We start from the raw sequence: 20,992 nt of genomic DNA, 5'->3' as shown, positions 1-20,992 counted from the left end.
GAATTAAAATGTTATGATCTGTTCGGTTGGTGATATGTTATCCTTTTTTTGTTTTTGTCTATGTATAGGGTTATATCTGGTTTAATATTGGCAGCGTGGACTCTTTTGAAAGGAATTTAGAAACCGTACAGCAAGAGCTTGGAATAGAACCAGAAAATAGAGTACCTGTGCTATACAGAATTGAGGGTGATGGGTAAGCCTACAGTTTTTATACTGCTTTTCATTTTCTAGTTTCATAGAGGTTTTCTGATTTCCAACAGAAAATGTGAAATATGTCCACAAGATTACCCCATGACACTCTTCTTCAGTGGTGGGGGCATGCCTAACCAGAAGCCCCACTAATTGGGAGAACACTTTCCTATTTGGAAATGCTGCAAAGTGTGATCCCTCTGTAGCTCGAGCAAAGTTTACAGGGATCCCATTTTTTAACCGTTTCCTTAGCAGTGCTGTGCACATACACACTTTTTTGCTCAGCACAGTCCTGGATAAAGTCCCACCATGCCCACTAAGGTTTTGCATTTAAAAGGAGTCCTGCCTTGGACTTCCCTGTAAGTATTGCTGTAAAAGTGACTTTTTTTCAGCTTTACAACCTACTTTCTTGATTGAACAGTACAGGACACAGGCAATTCAAAGACAGTTGCGTAATATGCGGTATCACCAACTGATTGGACATTGGCCAGAGCTGTGAAGACCCTTATATAACCCCACCCAGTCCAGTAAATCCTCAGTTTTTTTGCTAGTGTCTGTAGGTGATGGGTGGTAGTTAGTTGCCTTTTTTTCTTGACTATTACTTGTCTTATGTACTTCTGGCTGCGTCAGCCACAGTGACTACCCCGCAGCTTTTGGATCAGTACCCCACGGCTGTAGCTTCAGGGACCACACCCGGACTCCGCAGATCTGAAGAAGCATGGTCAGCCTCTTTGCCACCTTGGTGCAATTCGTTGGGTTAGCCGCAGGGTGCTAAACAGGTCCAGGGCAGTGGCGCATCCGCAAATTCTTCAGTCCTTGCCCTTCTCAGTTGTCAGAGGGTTCACCTTGTGGGTTACTTTGACAATCTGCTCCTGTTGGCTTGTTCTGCGCTGATGCTGTGGGAGGATCTTTTCAAGATGGAAGGGTTCACATGGGTTCTGTATCTGCAGAAGTCCTTGATGGATCTGACACACAGGTTGGAGTACTTGGGCCTCCTCTTAGACACCAGCTAAGGCAAGGTGTTCCTCCCTCAAGGGAAATTGCTTAATTTGTGGGTTCAGACATGGGATCTCCAGTCCTGGGATTTCCCCTTAGACAGAGGCAAGTCTTGGGGCTGATAGTGGCATTTTTTAAGGCAGTCCCTTATGCTCACTTCCACTGCAGATCATTGCAACTGGGCATCCTCTCCGCGTGGGACAAATGGACCTTATCACTGAATCAGCCAAAGCAAGGATATCACTCTCCTGGTAGATTTCCAATCCAGTGGTGGAATCTGGGAAGTCCTTCCTTTTGCTTTGGTGGACAGTACGGACAATGGATGCCAGCCTGTTAGGTTGAGGAGGGGTCTTTAGATCAGTGACAGTGCAGGGGACCTGGTTGGTGAGGGAATCCAAGCCGTCCGTCAGTGTGCTTTAACGGAAAACTATTCATCTCTCCCTGCTGCATTGGATGGATCTCCTTCGCAGATTGCTGGTTCAAGTGCAGTCGAACAATGCCAGAGTTGCCTTATATGAATCATGAAGGGGGCACGAAGGCCTCTTCTGGACCGCCAGGATTTTCTGTTTTCAGGTCCTGTGTTCCATTCTGCTTCTCATTCACTGGCTTTGACAGCTTGGCTGTTGAAACCAGGGTCCTGAGGGATAGGGGTCTGTTGGACTCCGTTATTCCCACCCTTCTGCAGGCCATGAAGACCACCTCTCACAAGGTGTATCATTGTACCTGGAGAGCCTGTTTTGCTTGGTGCAAGAAACATAAGTGCCAACTTCGCTCTTACTCCGTGGGACAGTTTCTGGCTTTCTTTCAATTTTATCTGGATCAACAGTTGTCCCTGAATACAATCATCCTAAGGAGGAGGCTCTCCATTGTTTGGATGTGGTTAGGGCTGCCCCAAGTCTATCTTTCCTTTTAATCTGATTCCCTCTTTGTCTTTTCTGAAGGGCCTCTCAGGAGGCTCCCTGCGCCTTGTTCCACTATTTCTAGGTGGATCAGACAGGTTATTGTGCATGCCTACTAGTTCAAGGGTAGGGCTCTACCCTTCACTGTGAAGGCTCATTCTACTAGAGCCGGCAGTGCCTCTTAGGCTTTTCGGCATCAGGAATCTACGTTGCAGATTGTAATCTCTCCACCTTGTCTTCTGTTCATATGTTCTGTCAGGTGAATGTTTGGCCATAAAGTTCTACAAGCTGCCATCTGGGCGGCTTTTCCTTAAATTGTTTGTGGGGCCTTGTTAACAGTTGTTTTGCTGTGTTGCCCACCCCAAATTTCATTGCTTTGGTATGTTCCAGTCATCTCTGAATTGCCTGTGCGATCAAGAAAATAGGATTATTTACTGTTGAGATCCACCCAGCTGGCTGATTTGACAGCGGGCTCTGCCTATCAAGAGGCAGAACCAGCTGTGCTTACCTCCTCTCCCGTCCGTTCCTCCCGTCAGCACTGGAGGATCGGAGAAAGGAGTGGGGGAATTGCTGCGGGGAGCGGTGACTGACAGGGAGATGATTGGGAAGTGAGCGAGCGACAGTATGTGCTTGCTCACATCCTGATCTATAGAGTCGACATACCACCATCTGTAGAGTCCACAGTTTCAATGCCACGCATCGGCTCTAACTATGGGGATGAGTGTAAATCACTCTCCTCATAGTTCTTTTTTTAATTGTAGGTATCGTGCAATAACTTCTTAGGTGGACTTGTTATTAGTAGTGTTTTTCCATTTTAAAGTTTTCTTTTTTATTTCTAGAACCTTTCTTCTGAACATGCTTCCAACTGTCCTTCTCCTCGGCATCCTTTTCTATTCCATGAGAAAGGGGTCTGCTGGTGCAAGAGGAGGTCGAGGTATGGGGGGGCTTTTCAGTGTCGGAGAGACGACTGCTAAAGTACTCAAGGATGAAATTGATGTCAAGTTCAAGGATGTGGCAGGATGTGAGGAGGCAAAGCTTGAGATTATGGAATTTGTAAATTTCCTTAAAAATCCAAAACAATATCAAGATCTAGGGGCAAAAATTCCAAAGGTAATGTTATATACTTATGTTTTGTTATCTGCTTACTGTTTTGATTAATGAAATGTTGCATAATTTCAAGGTCAAGCAGATCATATGGTTCATTAAGATTATATAATCTGTATGTTCTATTTTTATACTTTTTACAAAACCTGTACATCTGTTGCAAAAGGCCAACGTGTTTCTGGTTTTTCAATAGGTACCCTTCAGCTGGGCACAGTAATGCAGGAAAGGCAAAGGCATGGAGGGTAATCTATGTAGTTCTGGATGCAGACTGTCAAACTAACTGAACAGAAATCGGCACAAATTTCCCTTAAAGTGACATTAAACCCTCAGATTTTTTAACATAAACGAATACTGTAATGTGTGCCTTACTGTAATCCATGGTTGTTTCCTTTTCTCTTTGCTGCTCTTCCTTTTAAATCCTTATCTCTTCTCATGCTTGGGGAGAACTTCCCTTTGCAGCTGAGTGCCTCTTCCTGTAGTGCTGGCTCAGGTTGTGAACCTGCACACAGACACCATGTATCCATTCCTGAGACAAGGCAGTCTGCTGCAAAACAGAAGTTCTGCCCAGCATGGGAAGAGATACGGATTTAAAAGGAAGAGCAGCAAAGAGAAGGGAAACTAACATGGATTACAGTAAGGCACACATTACAGTATTGTTTTATGTTAAAAAAATCTGAGGGTTTAATGTCACTTTAATGAACTATATCGATTTTTATCATCCAGACCTTTAGACTTTCATGCATTTCTAAGCCCTGCAATATGGTTCACCTGGGAACCCTCGAAATGAGCTGGCCCTTTACCCTGGATGCAGTGATGCATTCAATCTGGACTAAAACTTTTAAATCCATTGCCATCTTATTCTTCCAAGTAAAAAACCTGACCGATTTGAAGCCTTCACCACCCTATCCGAAAATAAGAAAGTTTTGGCTTTAGATGCACTTTGTAAAATCTGTATACTTGTTCAATGTCACTGACACAAGATGTATCAAAGCTATTTGAACAGCACAGTCGGGCAACTGGCATTTTCATAAGGACAGATCAGCAATAGCTGCTACCATATTTCTCTTGATACAGGTTCTCTTGAATGTACCCTGTTCCTTAATGAAGTATGGGGACTGCCACTGCTGACTTCCTTTTAAAAATGGTAGAGGACTAATTGATGTGCTGATCCACTACTCCTACACTAAAAGTACTCCTGAAACAGCATATTAAAGGGACACTAAACTCTGGAAACACTTAGGTTTAGATCCTCAAATCATCTCTGAATTCATGCTGACGCTGTCCTTCCTTCTGGAGGGTGGCTACTTTTGTTCCCCGTGGTCCCTGTGTGTGTGTTGTAAAGTATCCATCGCTCCAAGTTGATTCCTGTGGTGGACTACAGTCTTGCGTTTAGTTTACTAATTTGTATTGAGTTTGTAGTCAATCAGTGGACTGAGCTTGGAGCGGTGGCTACTTTACACAGGGACCATGGGGAAGAAAAGTAGCCACCCTCTTGAAGGAAGGACAATGTCCGCATGAATTCAGAGATGATTTGACTATCTACAGCTGAGTGATACACAATATGTTAAGAGTTAAGCTACTTGAATGAATTTTTAAGATTAGTTTCACTTTAAGAAAGTTAGAGATTCCTTATCTGCATACTTGGCCTCAGTAATGACTGAAATGAATTAAAGCAAAATATTGAGGATGCCAGCCTAGCTAGCATGATCAACTAGCATGTGCAGAATGAGAAGTCAGCCTGTGCATTTCATTTAGGAAAGAATTCTTATAAAGACATAGACCAGTTTGTTGCTACACTTACAGCTCATAGAAACAATTTTTCATACTCAGTTGTCTCTTATATAATTCCATGCCTTTTGGTATGCTTAGAGCAGGGATCACTAAATTGCTGATGAGGCCGGGGCATCCACTGCCAGCCATAACCCAGCACAGACACAGTCATTGGTTGCTATGCCCGCCGACATTCCTAGCAACCAGTGATGTCCATTGTATGACCTGCCCCTCGCATTTGAGTGATGGAAGAAGTTACTCTTCCGTCCTCCTGAAATGCTGGGGGTGGGGCAGACAATTGACACCACTAAATGCTAGGACCACCGGCGGAGGTAGCAACCAATGACTGCTGAGGATGGGGAACACCTGCTCCTCCTGCTTTAGGTTATGGCTGGCTGATAGTGGATGCGCTGGCCTCTGACACTACCAGCCATAACCCAACTATGGTCTTCCTCCTCTGCAGTCATTGGTTACTAGGACCATTGGCGGTCCTAACAACCAGTGACACGTGTGCCCTGCTCCAGCATGACAGGGGGATGGAAGAAAAACATCCAGAAGACTCTAAAGTGGACAGCCAATGAAGGGGGCATTACGATGGGGACAACTAATCATTAGTTGTCCCCAACAGAGTGCCCCCTTACATTAGTTGCCCCAAAGGGAACGCTCCCTTACTTTAATTACGCTAGCAAGGGGCACTTTGATGAGGACAGTAAATGTTAGGGGGCACTCTAATGTGGACAGCTAATTCTTAGTTGTCCTCGTCGGAGTGCCCCCTTACATTGGTTACTATGGTACTCTGATGTGCATAACCAATGTAGGAGGGCATTCTGATGGGGACAACCAATATAAGGGGGCACTCCAATAGGGAACACTAATGTAAGTGAGAACGCTGACGGAGACAACTTGCATAAGCGGGTATTGATGGGACATAAACTTCGGACTCCTGCTCGAAGAAAAGTTTTTGTCTTGAAGTTTAATTCGGGACCCCTGCCTTAGAGTAAAGCAAAGAAAGTGTGAACCGAGGTAATTGTTGTCAGTCAGTCAGACTATTGTAATGGAGAAAATAAGTCAGTCGCTCTTTAGCATCATCACGTGCATCACACTGAACATTGTAGACCAGTGGTAAAAGTCTATAAGACCATCTCCAAGCAGCTTGAAATACTATTTAGAAATTTAAGGTCCATGGTAATGTAGCCAGACTTCTTGGACGTGGCTGCAAGAGGGAAATCAACCCCAGATTGAACAGAAGGATAGTATTAATGGTAGACAGAGAAGAGGAAATCTTCCAAAGATATACAAATTGAACTACAAGGTCAAAGTATATCAGTGTCTGATCACACCAGCTATCACTTTTTGAGCGACAATGGGCTCATTGGAAGAAGACCCAGGAGGATACCACTGTTGGAAAAGAAAACTTAAAAAGTCACACTGGAATTTGCTAAAATGCATATTGACGAGCCACAATGTTTCAGAACAGATGGGACAAAATTGGAGCTTTTTGGTGTGACACATCAGCTCTGTGTTCACAGATGAAAAAATAAATCTTTCAAAGAAAAGACTGCGTACCTTGTGTGAAACATGGAGAAGGGCTTGGTTATATTTTGGGGCTGCCATGCTGCGTCTTCCATGGGGGGGAATCTGTGCTGGGCACAATGAAATCTTAAGACTACCAAGGAATTTTTTCTTGAAACCTGCTGTCTCAGTTGCAGGTCCATAGGTCCTCTAACATGATGATGACCCAAAACACTTTGCTAAAAGCATTCAATAATGGCTAAGAACAAAACTTTGGGCTATTCTAAAGTGGCCTTCTATGAGTCCTGATCTGAATCCTATTAAACATCTTTGGAAAGAGCTGAAATATGCAGTTAGGAAAAGGCACCCTTCAAACCTGAGACAGCTGCAACAGTTTGCTCAAGAGGAGTGGGCGAAACTACCTATTGGCACGTGCAGAAGTCTCATTGAGGGCTACAAAAAGCATTTTTGTAGTGATTACCTCTAAAGATTATGCAAAAAAATTATTGGGTGAAGGGTTCCATTTTTTTTTTGTCCATGCCATTTGAATTTTATTTAAAATATTATGCTAAATCAAAAGCAAAGTTGATATTTTTTTTACAAATTTAGGGAATAAATAATGATAGATGCCAATTATTTTGGTTAGTTTCACGCTATTTCAGAGAGAATAGCAGCAGAGAACAGTGATGAAGATGAAGTCTGTGACACGCCGCACTGCCGCTGCCACATTCGTGCTTTGGAGAGGGGAGCAGGGTAAAATGAGCTGCTAAGAGAAGGATAATATCCAGTACAGTGAACTCTGGGGATAGGCACAGGTTCGTTTTAGGTTCATTCTCCCAGCTAGGACCTCTTCTACGGTATTTTAGTGTGTGTGTATATGTATACATACGGTTGGAGAGCTGGTCGTAAGTGCGAGTAGTCGCAAAACAGGTAGGTTGTTAAGTGAGGAATAGCTGTATTACTTTAATAGCACCAACCTCCCCCCCCCCTAGTGTTGAGTTCTACCTGTACGCCTGCGCTTCTCTGCCAGTCGCCACGGCGCCCCTCGGGGTCCCTGGGGGGGGGGCGGTCGGTGCCTCAGGTACCGCGTTATCCATGGAATTTTTCTCATCCGCTATGGATGGTTTTGTGTCGCGCATTGAGCACGCTCTCACGCATAGGCCCCCTAAAAAACGGGTTCTGCCCTTGCCATCCCCGGCATTGTCTGGGGAGTCCGAGGAGGAGGGGGAACTTCCATCCGCGTCACCCCGGCCGGATCCGGGGGACTCCTCACCGACGGACTCGGGCAGTGAGGATGAATCTGCGTCGGCGCTCATGATCCGATCAATGTGTTGGAACTTCGGGCGATTCGCCTGTCCCTTCTTCACTGGTCGGTCCGGCTTCAGGGTCTGTCGGTTCGGGTTCAGTCCAACAACGCCACGGCGGTGGCGTACATCAACCATCCTAATAGGATTTTTGTACTCACCGTAAAATCCTTTTCTCTCCGTTCATTGAAGGACACAGGTCCCGCCCTCTTTCTCTGGGTATGCACTCCTAACTGCTTGTTACTAACTGGAGACTTGTCAGCAGGTGGGGGTTGGGCCACCGGCAGGGGCCGCCCCTAGGCTGTCTAAGTCTTTTTTTGTTATGTGCCTAGCTTCCTACTCCTGCAGGTGGCGATATACCCTACCTTTCAGGATCTCCGATCTGTTGCCCTGTGTCCTTCAATGAACGGAGAGAAAAGGATTTTACGGTGAGTACAAAAATCCTATTTTTTCTGGCCTAAAGCCTTCTACAGTTCATGTCTTTGGCTAACCAATGAGCCTCTGTCTAACCAATGTAAGATGTTGAACAATTGTAAATAAGCTAAGGCACTGTGGTCCTACTCAAAAAGGTCCTCTCAGCAGATCCTTGTTGGTTAGATTTGTCACTATAATGTACCCGCAGTATGAGTTTGCTCTAAGGAAGAAAAATGCCTTTTATATTCTTCAAAAATCATACAATACTATTATCAAGGAAATCTATTTCTACGAACCTTTTCATGTGTAGTGTGTTTTATGGACAGAAATTCATTCCATAGGAACTAATCTTTTGTTTGGCCATTCTGATGAAGTAGTTAAAACTTACAATTATTTTTTTTTGATAAATAGAATCAAGAGAAGGCATTTTAGCACCTTTTTTTTACAACAATAAATTCTACTCCAATAATGTTCCACATGATAAAGGGTTAAAAGAAAATGCAATGCCATTGTTAAATATACAGTATTTGATATTCTGCAATTTGTATGCATCATATCCTTGTTTTAGATTTTGGTCTGTTAATGTGTTTTCTGAATTCCCAGGGTGCAATTCTCACCGGTCCTCCTGGCACAGGGAAAACACTGTTGGCAAAAGCTACCGCTGGTGAGGCCAGTGTCCCGTTCATTACAGTCAACGGCTCAGAATTTCTTGAGATGTTTGTTGGTGTAGGCCCAGCACGAGTAAGTCCCTTACATAATCTAACATTACAGCACATTTTAAATGCAAAGAGATGCGCTTTCTCGGTCTACTGATTCACTTTCCAGTGAGAATGAAGGTGACGCAGGACGGTGAAAAGCTGAAATAGGGGTGTTAACCTGTCTTATATGTAGTGTGGCATGGATGTACAGTATCAATCACAGAACTAGCTGACTAGATTTACAAATCCCTTGGCAGGTAAAATAATTAACAGATATGCATTTCAACGATGTATCCTGCTGCTTGGCCGGAGTTCTGTTTTTATTGTCACGTTTTTAGAGTAGAACGATGAGGTGAGTGGTTTCCACTTATCCTTATAGTTAGAGCCGACGTGTGACATTGAAACTGTCACACGTTGACGCTATAGATGGGGAAGTGAGCGAACACATACTATCGCTCTCTCACTTCCCGATCATCTCCCTGCAGTGAGCGGTCCGTCACCGCTCCCCGCAAGGATTCCCTCCTTCTCCCCTCTCTGATCCTCCAACGCTGACTAGAGGATCGGACAGGGGAGGGAGCGGGCACAGCTGGTTCTGCTTCTAGATCAACAGCGGGCTCTGCCTATCAGCCAGCTGGGTGGATCTCGCCAGTATTGTCAGGATCCGTCCCGGCTGTGGCACTCAGTATATAGCGGGCAATAGTTCCAGTATCGGAGCATTTGGGCGAGTAAGAGTACTCACCCAAATACTCTGAATCGGCGCCGATACTAGTATCAATGCATCCCTAATTCTCATTATCGATTTTATAATCGATTAGTTGTGGCAGCCTTAGTGAGCAGCTCTCCCTGCGTAATCATTGACTCTTTGTGACATCTGTTCTCTTTGCTGTTCATCCTGATGCAGAGTGGGCTGCTGTCACTGACAGGGAAGTTCCGCTGATTACATTGGCTGTACTCTCCCTCTAGATTCTGTAGGCATGAACTGTGAATTTGACATCTTGGTACTGCACAGTGCAAGGACATGGCTTACTGGTCCTGCCCCATGGGTTGTCGCCTGCAGACCTCTTGTTGAGCAGCTCTGCATTAGCAACATGTTTTAGACTGGGCAAAGGAAGTTTACTGCCATTGAAGCTCAATGTAGCCCAACATGCAGCTTATCTAACACCGTGCTTCAACCTAAGGCAAACTGAGCGAAGTGTTATTAAAACTTGGGGCCTCCTAATCAGCAGTGTTCTCTGGATTTGAGGCTCCCCCAGCAGAGTCTTCCTTGCCCACTTTCAAAGTACCCATCAAAATGTAAGAATTTCTGAAATGTAGTCCACGTCTTATCTTGGTTCATTAAATATTTCTGTGGCTCTTACTATTCCAGGTAAGGGACTTGTTTAGCATGGCCAGAAAACACGCTCCCTGCATTCTCTTCATAGATGAAATTGATGCTGTTGGTCGGAAGAGAGGAAGAGGGAACTTTGGAGGACAAAACGAACAGGAAAACACACTGAATCAGCTTTTGGTGGAAATGGATGGCAAGTCATTTAGCAACATTATGCCCGTGTCATTTTTAATTTAGATACAACTAAAAGAAACAAATGAGACGTTTTTCATCATAGACAACCTATATATAAATGTATTTTTATTTTGAATTACATTTTGTTCTAAGTTAAACAAGTAACAACGACCACACTGTGACAATAGAGTGCAGTAAAGCGTGTATTAGAGCAAATGGCAATTAAAACATATTTGTTACATAAGACATTGAGGACTTTTTCCATTGGATATGATTTTTTGTTTTATGGATTCAAATTTAACAGATGAAGGTTAGAGGGTTTTAGGGGTCTATAAGAGAGTCTACAATAAATTATCTACATTATAATTTATTTTTTTTATGTATAAAGGTGCACTGAAATACATTTTTGAGATCGGAAAAAAAAAAGTCAGGCCGAAACGATTTTTTTCTTTTTCTAAAACTTTTTCACATACGTTTTATTTTTATGCTACACTTTATTTTATGTTTTATAAAATATTTCTATTAACTTTACTGCTGATGGTTCGGTGAAATATCAGGGGTCTAAACAGACTCCTGATATTTCCCTTTTTATAGTAGAAAAGAGATTGAGGATACAGAGTCCTCCAATCTCTTTCTGCATCCCCAGCACTGAATGAACAGGAATCCTCTATACTGTGCTGAGTGTTCCTGTTCATTCATAAATTGTGGACATAGTATGCGTTACCATGTACACAGTCATGAATGAATAGGAAGTAATGTAGATAATTTCCTATTCATAACTGGTACATAGTTACTCATACTATATCCAGTTATTTATAGACTGTCAGTGATCACTGAATGTTTGTTTGTATACTGTTCTCCATCCTGAAATGGCTTTCACAGGAGGCTGAGCGGGGAGGAGAGTTCTGTCTCATTTGACAGCTTACTCCTCCCCCTAACATCGCTCTCCTGATCTGTTCCAGGTGGCTGGCCGGTGCGGGAGGAGAACTCAGCCTCCTGTGACACACTCCCTGCCCCGCTCAGCCTTCTGACTGTTTCTCTCCTCCACGCTGGACTCTGCTCTGTGTCAGAGGAGACAAAGAGCAACGCACAGCAGGTTGAAAAATTAAGGATGCACTGCAATTTCGGCCGAAAGATGGAACTTTCGTCATTTTGCCCAAATTGCTATTTTTGACCGAAATTTCGGTGCATCCCTACTTTTTTACTATTTTAATGGATTTTGTTCCTGATTACTAACAGGCTGTAATCATCATGACACAAGAATGTATTTTATTATTATTAACCTCATGGCTTTGGCATGTGATGCTATCTGGACTGGATGACTTTTAAGGAAAAGTTGCAGCTTGAATAGGAAATTGAATATTACATTTGTTGTCTGAATTCCAGACCAAGATGAAATCCTGTTATTTACTGTACTGTATATATGTGAAATAGTCAAACTGATTACTTGTGTGCAGAAATGCAATTTACCTCGCATTTTCCGAACATTTATACTGTGTTGTTTTTTTAGGTTTTAATACATCCACCAATGTAGTTGTGTTAGCAGGCACAAATAGACCTGATATCTTGGATCCAGCTTTAATGCGACCGGGTCGCTTCGACAGGCAGATATATATAGGTGAGGCTTACGATAATTAGGTGTAAACGTCTATTCGTCACATATGGGAAATCTTACTAACCGCTGTACTTGCTGTATTTCCCAATCTTAGGGCCACCTGATATAAAAGGTAGAGCATCTATATTCAAGGTTCACCTGCGGCCTTTGAAGTTGGATACTACTTTAGATAAAGAAGCCCTCTCAAGGAAAATGGCTGCTTTAACACCAGGATTCTCAGGTAAGAAAGAAACATGAATTCTATCCTGCTAATATAGAGGTGTGACCTAACAATTGTGCAGTAACCTGTATGGACCCTATATTAAGGCACCTGTACCCCAGAGCACTCTGCTCTTTACCTACACTTTGTGGCTGATTTATAATGGAGATGGAATATTGCTGTCATAAAATGCAGACTGCAGTATTGAGCCTAGAGTACTGTACGTAGTTCTATCTGCTTATTGCATGAAAGAGAATTCTGTGAATAGAGTGACAGGTCATGTGAGTAGGTACTCCTCCCTGCCTTTTTGTTTTTTTCTTTTTTCAAATGTATTCATTTTTACTGCGCATATTGCAAAGTAAAGTTTTTGATTTAGTTAAATTGAATTTGTTTTTAGGAATAATCATACTTTTTTTTTTTTCCTTTTTAAAGGTAACAAAAACCGTATTACTGTATGCCATGTACAACTTTTAGCCAGTACTCTTATCAATCCAGTTTTATGTTGCTGAACCATATCGGTGCCGAAATGTATCTCATGTTCGATTTGTTCCTTTTCCCAATGCACAGGAGCGGATATAGCAAATGTGTGTAATGAAGCTGCTCTTATAGCTGCCAGGCACCTTTCAGATTCTATAAACCCAAAGCACTTTGAGCAAGCCATTGAGCGAGTAATAGGAGGTAAGCAGCTCCACATTGGGGCTTGATAAGTAAATGAATTGTTTTATTTTGAGAATGTGTGCAAATGGCAATGTACTGTCAGTCCCATTAATTAGACTTGGTCAACTGGATTTCTTAAAGCAGTTGTGTCTTAAAGTCGTATTAAACTCCTCAAATTTTTTTTTTCAACAATGAATCCAGGTGAAACAAATGTACATTGCCCAGCAAAGAGCTTGACATTTTTGCCCAAACACTTCCGATCATCGTGTTTCTAAACAGCTGCTTCCAAGTCTCTCGCTCAGCTTCCCTGATCTTCCTCTCCAGTAGACGATCACAAAGGACAGAGTGGGCTCCAGCAACTGTTCATCTACTAGCTTGGAGAAGGTGCCAGGGGAGTAGCTTGATTTGCTATGTCTGTGTGTTTGTGGAGACTCACAGCGCTTACTAGCACACACAAGGGTGACTGCATAGCATTGTGCTTGAGAAAGGAGTCACTCTAAAACAGGAAGTCAGGACCAGAGCTCAGGCAGGAAACTCAAACTTTTAAACATCAAGAAGCAGCATTCATTTTAAGTGATTTCATAAGCATTTGAAATCGCTTACAATCCTTTCGACTTTTATCATTTTATCCCTGGCTTGCATAACTGCCAGGCAATTGGCATTTCTATAAGGAGAGGTCTGCAGTTGCAGCTTTCAAGTTTCTCTTAGGATAGCGAACCTTTTAACTAATATCCATTTATTTATCAAATATATTTTCCTCTCATCTATGGAGGGAAACAAATTCTGAACCTGTCTGGTTCTGCTGCTGAGAATGGAACAATGGCAAGAGGTAGGTCAGTCCTGTGTATAACCCCTCCAACTACCAGCATGCACTACCAGTTTTTTTGCTAGTGTCCTAGGATGGTGGACTATATTGAAGAGGATACGTTGTACTCTAAACAGCTTCTCAAGCTTCCACTTAGGTGCTGCAGTGATTCACAACTGATGGATCTGTTCTCATTCTAGAATCTGTAGAAGTCACCAGCTCCAACACGAGCAATTTTTTCAGTCCCATAATAAGCAGTGTGACATTTCATAGCTCCAACCAGCTCCTTCATCAGACAAATAGTGATAAGAGGATGGCTGTGTTTTCTTCAACTCATCTGAGTCAAAAGTTAGCCTACAATTTCTTCTAGCAACGTTCGTCTTTAATCAAGAATCTTCACCCCGTAGTGGCAGGGGGGTCTCCCAACCTTCACAGCTATCCTGCAAAGTTCTCCTCAGCGGGTACTGGGCTCTGCTTGAATGCCTTGCAGACTGCTTCCGGTTATGTTTTTGAGGTCTAGAGTCACTGACATTGCCATGTGCTTGCCTTGTCTATGAAGACTTACTCTCGTGAGTAGGCTGTTTGGGCCGGGCACCAAGTGTTCCCTCAATCTTATTAGTTGCTAGGCAGTAAACTTAATTCCCCATTTTCTCGCCTGCTTGTTGATAAAGGGGTTAACCCTGTAGGACAGAAAGATGACCTCTTTCCGCTGCTTAGTGTCATGCCTGCACACTCTGCACTGTCTTTCTAGCCAAGAGGAAGCATCTCTCTGCTTCTGCTCCCCATAGAACTTGGATTCCTGATCTGTTTTGTCACCTCCAGCCAGTCAACCCCCTGGTCCTGAGCATTTGTGGCTGCACTATGTCTGAATCTAGACACACGGAGACAGTCCCACTTTACTTTGTCAATCCCTGCCCCCCCCCCCCGCCCTAGCACTTTGTCCACTAACAGGTTGGGGTCCGCTTGCAGCATCCCCCTAATAGTGACAGTGCCTAAAGTCTGGGCTCCTGTTGACCTCTGATATTCAAGTCTATTCCTTCCTTTGCAGTCCTCAACTCATGTAGCCCTCTTTGAATAGATCTTCACTTTGGTCATGCAGGACTTTTTGTCACAGTGCCTGATCTGCTTGCTCGCGGGCTATGGACCCGCCGATCGCCTATATGTGAAACACACTGTAACTGGTGTGTACATTGAGCGGGTCCTTTCTGCCCGTGCGTGCCCGCTAGGGGGCGCGCGCGAGCAGAAAAAAATTGCCGTCTGGAGACGGCAACCCGCAGATGCTGCAGTGCCGTCCGTCCGTTTTTTTACTACGGGCGGACGGCAAGAGGTTAACTGTGTCCATGCCATCATCTGCATGGACTCTTACTGATACAGAGTCACTCAGTTCTCTGCTTGATTTAGCTTTCCTTGAGTCTCGGTTATCTACTATTACTCCTATGTTGAAGGAGACCATTTCAGCCCTTATTGATGCGGTGTGCAGCACTCTGAAGCCAGAGGATCAGTCTTTCGCTTCTACTGGTGTGTCTAGCCTTGAGTCCTACAGCGCCCCTAAGGCCTCAAAGACCTTCCCTTTGCCCTACTTTTTCACAAAAGGGTCCATCCGCACTGTGCAGCCGTCCATCTCTTGCCTTAACAAGGCAATCATTATTCCAGTGGATGACACCCCTTTTTATTAAGGATTCCACCAATAAGAGGCTAAAGCTCTTTTTCTGCCCATGTTGTTTTTTTAGTAGTCTTTGCTTTTATACCCAATTCTGGCTGTAGTTCTACTCTGTTACATCAAAGCTGAATTGTCCATACCCCTGAAATGGGATCTGACCGATGCTTACAGTGACCCGCAGATCATTGATTGCATGGATCACATGTGTCTGGCTCTAAACTTTTAGCACCACACTGTCCATATGTTAGAGGTTTGGTTGGATTCTGAACCTCTGTAACTCATCACTGGTTCTGACCAATTGCTTGAAATATCTCAGACGGTTTCCCACTCCTCAGACTGCTTTCGGATGTCACAGAGGATTCAGAATTTTTGTTTTCCTCAAAGAACGAAAGAGAAATTTAGTGTTTTCTTTCGGCATCCCTTTGAGAGACACAGGTTCCACCGCTCTGTGTTTATGAGCGTGCTTTTGGTGCTGCTTTGCTACTATGGTAGTGGAACCCAGAGTTGCCTACGGTTTTTGTTTGCCGGTGCCCAAAATTCCTGTAGGTGGCAGTATAACTTTGTGTGTTATACAAATTATCTCGCAAGTAGATGTTTTCTTAAACTCATTTTTCCAATACAGACTTGCTTCCCAGCCTGCCTAGCTCCAGATAGTGTTTACAAACCCTGGCTTCCGTACACTCTCCAGCACTTACACTTCATTTTACAGAACTGCCTGGTCCTACCTTATGGTCACCACACGTTCCAATCAACTTTAAATTTACCAAAACTATGTAATATGACCTACCTTATCTATTCAATCAATTTGTATCCAACATTTGCACTACATACTTGTTGGTAGATCTAAAAGAGATTGTACCCTCCGATTGTAACGTGTGTGAGCTTTAGGAAATAGGGGATGTAACCTGCTCATGCGCTCTGGATGGCCATTAACACCTTGATGCTGGGCCTTGGGCATGTGCCAGGTTGAAAAATGCTAGTTACTTTTAGTTACTTCAGTACTACGAGTTCATGAACCAGAAATATATAGAAAAGGCCAGGCAACTAGCATATTCACCAGAAGATCAGCAATGAAGGCCTTCAAATTCCTCTCCGTAAAGGTTACTTTTCATTATAATTTTATTGTGCAGGTTTGGAAAAAAAGACTCAGGTTCTCCAGCCGGAAGAAAAGAAGACTGTGGCTTATCACGAGGCTGGGCATGCTGTGGCAGGGTGGTATCTGGAACATGCAGATCCTCTGTTAAAGGTAAAACAGAGCCATATCTACTGATATATATATATATGTTTATTGTACTTAATGTGGCCGTACACAGCCTGACTAATCTGTATCTGCTCATGTACAGATTTCACTGTACTTAATATGGCCGTACGCAGGCTGATCTTTCATCCATTTCGAACTAAGATCCAAAGTCCTTCTATTTACAAGTTATTTTTCCAGCACCAGTAGCAGGAACAACTCTGTGTTAAGTTTTCCACTACATGCTTCTCCTAGCAGTATTTGTTGAGCAGTGAAAGTTGCTAACTGTTTCTCTTGCTATACTGAAAACTCAGTTTAAACAACTCCGTCCCACCTTGGCCTTGCAGCATAATAAGACACCTCAACAGGAATCAGACAGCTTAGGGGTACTTTTTAGGAGGTGATAATCCATTCTAATGTCTGAAATGTAAAGAAAGAAGGCGTTAGCCATGCATGTGCCACTTGAGTCCACTGGGAGAGTTGCAAGATAAAGCGTAGTGGATTCTGATGCTACATATGACAGACGTGTCTTCTTATCCCTCATCCTTGAGGAGACATCTGCGGGACTTGTACTGTTTGTGTTAACATAAAGAACTTTATTTGACAAGTGAACTAGCAATGTAAACACACACAGAATCACACTTGCGTCCATATGATTGTGATTTTTATGATTACAGTAAGCCGGTTTTGTTTTGCATTTGTGTATTTTTGAATTATTGTATTTTTGTTAGAGCGGACTTGTGCCCAGAAATGCTGACTTGTCTTCCAGGTTTCTATCATCCCACGAGGAAAGGGATTAGGCTACGCGCAGTATTTGCCTAGAGAGCAGTATCTGTATACAAAGGAGCAGCTGCTGGATAGAATGTGCATGACACTGGGCGGTCGAGTCTCCGAGGAGATATTCTTTGGAAGGATTACAACAGGAGCACAAGACGATCTGAAAAAAGTGACACAGAGCGCCTATGCACAGGTATGTCTACTATATGTTTCCTACATAAAATCCAATGCCTGTATGTCTACTGGATGTGCCATAAATCCTTTGATAACATATAACTAGGAAAGCGAAGCCAGAATAGTGTTCAAACTGATCACCTCAGTCTTGTCTGGAACGTAATTGCTGGACCAGATTTTCGAGACATGCTTCTTAACCAATCCTTTTGCAGTACCTGTGTCCTGCAAACCTGCCAACTGTTTTCAGCTTTGTTACATGTTCAACCTTCAATTATGCACCTGTTTATAAAGCTTTAACATGCATAAGGAAAATGCATCTGTAAAAAGAATTCAATCATGTTCATAATGTTTATTTCAAAGGTTGTCCAGTTTGGAATGAGTGACAAAGTTGGCCAAGTTTCATTTGACCTCCCTCGGCAAGGAGAAATGGTGTTGGAGAAACCCTACAGCGAGGCAACCGCAAGAGTGATCGATGATGAAGTCCGCAAACTTATTAACTCTGCTTATGAGAGAACTGTGACGCTCCTGACGGAGAAGAAATTGGATATTGAAAAGGTAGGTAGCATACCAGAGCACTGTCTACCCGTTTTCTTTTTATAGGTTTATACTTGGGGTTGTTCTCAATTGCTCTGATCCAACTGATTGTGAACATCAACTCAGGAACATGTACCACAAATTACCCTAAACACATACTGGATGGTAATGGGCTTCCATGGCCAAAACAAAGCATAAAAACACTAATAAAATCCTATTTACACAGAGACAACCCCCCCCCCATCAGGACACTTTAGAAAGACCATACACAACAATAGAAGCATTCTTAAAGTGGATAAAGACTTGTCCCTTATTGTCAAACAACCACCTTTGGTGTTCTATTCTAGTAATAGGGCCCCATAGAATTTTCTGGAACAAGCATTTAGCTAGTTTTTGTTTTACTTGTGAGCATGGATGTATTTATTTTTTCTCACTAATAATGAAGAGGCTTTAATGTCGGTAAAAAAATATGTATATATCATTAGTCCTCCACCACCGGTACTCATAAATGATGATGACCGTGCTGACTTTCAGTGACTTCTATGTATGTTTTTGTCTCCTATTTTCTTCAATTTTTAATAATCATTTCTTTTGTTTTGTTTTTAGATTGCTCTCCGACTCTTAGAAAAGGAGGTGCTGAATAAAAGTGATATGGTTGAACTATTAGGCCAAAGACCATTTGCAGAAAAATCTACATACGAGGAATTTGTGGAAGGCACTGGTAGCTTGGATGAGGACACAACACTTCCTGAGGGTCTGAAGGACTGGAACAGAGACCGAGAAAAGGATAAAGAAGAACTGAATGATGAACAGACTTCCCGACACATAAGCGGAGGAATGCCATTCTGAGCGGTTCTATAACACATTGAACAGAGCAAATGCTGTTTTTGTTTTAAAGACTTGCAAGTGGACTTGCTTTTCACCAAAAATGAGAACATACACTTGTATGTTAAAAACAGGATTATCAGGATGTTTCCACACTCCTAATAAAAGTCATAACAATGACCTCATCTTTCCATTATTACAACGTAAACATTTTTAAAAAAATAACATGGGTGCCATATTTACCGTAGAGCAAAATGAATATATGAGCGCTGCATAAGAGTATTACAAATAGGAGTTTTAATTCTATAAATAATGTTTCAGAGCTATGCTCTGTTCACACAGGTTATTTTTTATCTATTGGCTTTCTGTTATTACTGTTCTTTCCACAGATCTACAGCTGTGATTAAATACCTGTCGTTACAGTGAAAATATTCTCTTTCTTTAAATCACAAAGAACACAAGAAAGGTATTTAAATTCTAGCTGCGTTTAAAAAAAAAAAAAAAAAAAACAACCCAGTGTGCCCAAAAGGAAAACCGCTCTTAATTGGTTTAGGTTGATTGAAAGGATACAAAGTGTGGGTGTGGCTATTGCATCCTGTAAATAAATGTGACTTTATAATGCTGTATAAATGTTTCTTGGAATAAAGATAAAATTATTTGGGAAAAAACACGTGGAATGTTTGTGGGAGTTGACCTGCTTTGGACCCCCCGGCATACATGGTGCACCCCAGAGAACTTAATCTAAAGCCTTTTAGATGCCCAAAGCATCACACTGCCACCGCTGGCTTGCCTCCTTCCCATAGTGCATCCTGGTGCCATCTCTTCCCCAGGTAAATGACACACATGCTCCCAGCCATTCTGTAAAACCGAATGCGATTCATCAGACCAGGCCACCTTCTTCAATTGCTCCGTGGTCCAGTTCTGATGCTCATCAGCCCATTGTAGACACTTCTGGAAGTGGACACAGGTCAGAATGGGCACCCTGGCTGGTTTGCGGCTATGCAGCCTCAAACACAACCAACAGTGTGTTCAGACACCTTTCTGTCTAAACCAGCATCAACTTTTCAGCAATTTCAGCTACAGTAGCTCTTTTATTGGATGGGACTACTCGGGATCAGTGAGCCATGGCCTCCCAAGACCCTGATGCCGGTTAACCAGTTTTCTTTCCTGAGACTGGTTTTGGTAGGCCCTGACCACTGCAGACTGGGCAACATCCCACAAGAACTCTCACCCAGTCCTCTATCCATTACAATTTGGCCCTTGTCAAAGTCACTTACCTATATGCTTGCCCATTTTTTCTGCTTCCAACAGATCAACTCCAGGGATAATATGTTCACTTGCTGCCTAATATATCCCAGCCACTTCCAGGTGCCATTGTAACGAAATTATCAATGTTATTCACTTCACCTCTCAGTGGTCATCATGTTATGGCTGATTGTTGTATATAACCCTAATCACTAAGATCTCACATAAACTTTAACTTTAACATGGTGATGTCAATTAATTGCATGCAATTTTTATTAAATAATACCTGGTGGTTATGCCATTAAGGGCCTTGTTCAAGCACTTCTGTTTATAGGGTGACAGAACTCTGCCCTGGTCCTCCAATTGCGCTCCTCCCTTGCTACCCTGTCACACGCCAATAGAGACTTAATTTAGTCATTTCAAGACCCTTTACACGGGCATGGGCACCATCAGGAGACCTGCCCTGATAAATGCCAAGCAGGCAACACTGGAGTAGTTGCATGTAGACAGGCTGTAGCTGTAAAAAGGCTTCTGGAGATGAACACCACTGAAATGCAGCAAAGGATGAAAAAAAAGGCAGTTCATGAAACACAAAGCTTTAGCAAACTAAATGTCATCAGTTAGGGTTTACTAATACTTTAACCCCTATTAATGTTTAGTTAAACTTAATTAGCACTAATTTAACCCTTTCCCCCATACCAAGGTTGTTTTAAATAAATGTATTTTAAATAAAAAAAAAAAATTTGGGAAACTGGGCCACGAAAGGTAGTGGTAATTCATAATGAAAGAAAAGTAATAAGATGCAAAAAAAAAAAAGTAAAGTTAGTAAAGAATTTAAAAAAATGAAAAAACTGCCCTTGCAGTGGGACTACTCCAG

General features: G+C 42.7%; 1 protein-coding gene across 1 annotated transcript in view; it reads left to right on the top strand.

The window, feature by feature from the left end:
- Positions 1-19,042, top strand: part of AFG3L2 (AFG3 like matrix AAA peptidase subunit 2) — a 40,951-nt gene extending 21,909 nt beyond the window's left edge. Inside the window, exons 8-18 of the mRNA XM_018556859.1 lie at positions 69-193; positions 2,924-3,194; positions 8,792-8,929; positions 10,253-10,406; positions 11,898-12,005; positions 12,097-12,222; positions 12,769-12,879; positions 16,454-16,569; positions 17,330-17,530; positions 17,872-18,066; positions 18,652-19,042. Coding sequence (XP_018412361.1) covers positions 69-193; positions 2,924-3,194; positions 8,792-8,929; positions 10,253-10,406; positions 11,898-12,005; positions 12,097-12,222; positions 12,769-12,879; positions 16,454-16,569; positions 17,330-17,530; positions 17,872-18,066; positions 18,652-18,894 — 1,788 coding nt within the window. The 3' untranslated portion in view covers positions 18,895-19,042. The remainder of the gene's footprint in view (positions 1-68; positions 194-2,923; positions 3,195-8,791; positions 8,930-10,252; positions 10,407-11,897; positions 12,006-12,096; positions 12,223-12,768; positions 12,880-16,453; positions 16,570-17,329; positions 17,531-17,871; positions 18,067-18,651) is intronic.
- The last annotated feature ends 1,950 nt before the right edge of the window (positions 19,043-20,992 follow it).

This window comes from Nanorana parkeri, unplaced genomic scaffold, assembly GCF_000935625.1.
Source record: "Nanorana parkeri isolate BGI_ZX_2015 unplaced genomic scaffold, ASM93562v1 scaffold255, whole genome shotgun sequence".
In the NCBI taxonomy this organism is placed as follows: Eukaryota; Metazoa; Chordata; class Amphibia; order Anura; family Dicroglossidae; genus Nanorana; species Nanorana parkeri.
The sequence above is the reverse complement of the archived record's forward strand: the minus strand, read 5'-3'. Positions and strand labels throughout refer to the sequence as shown.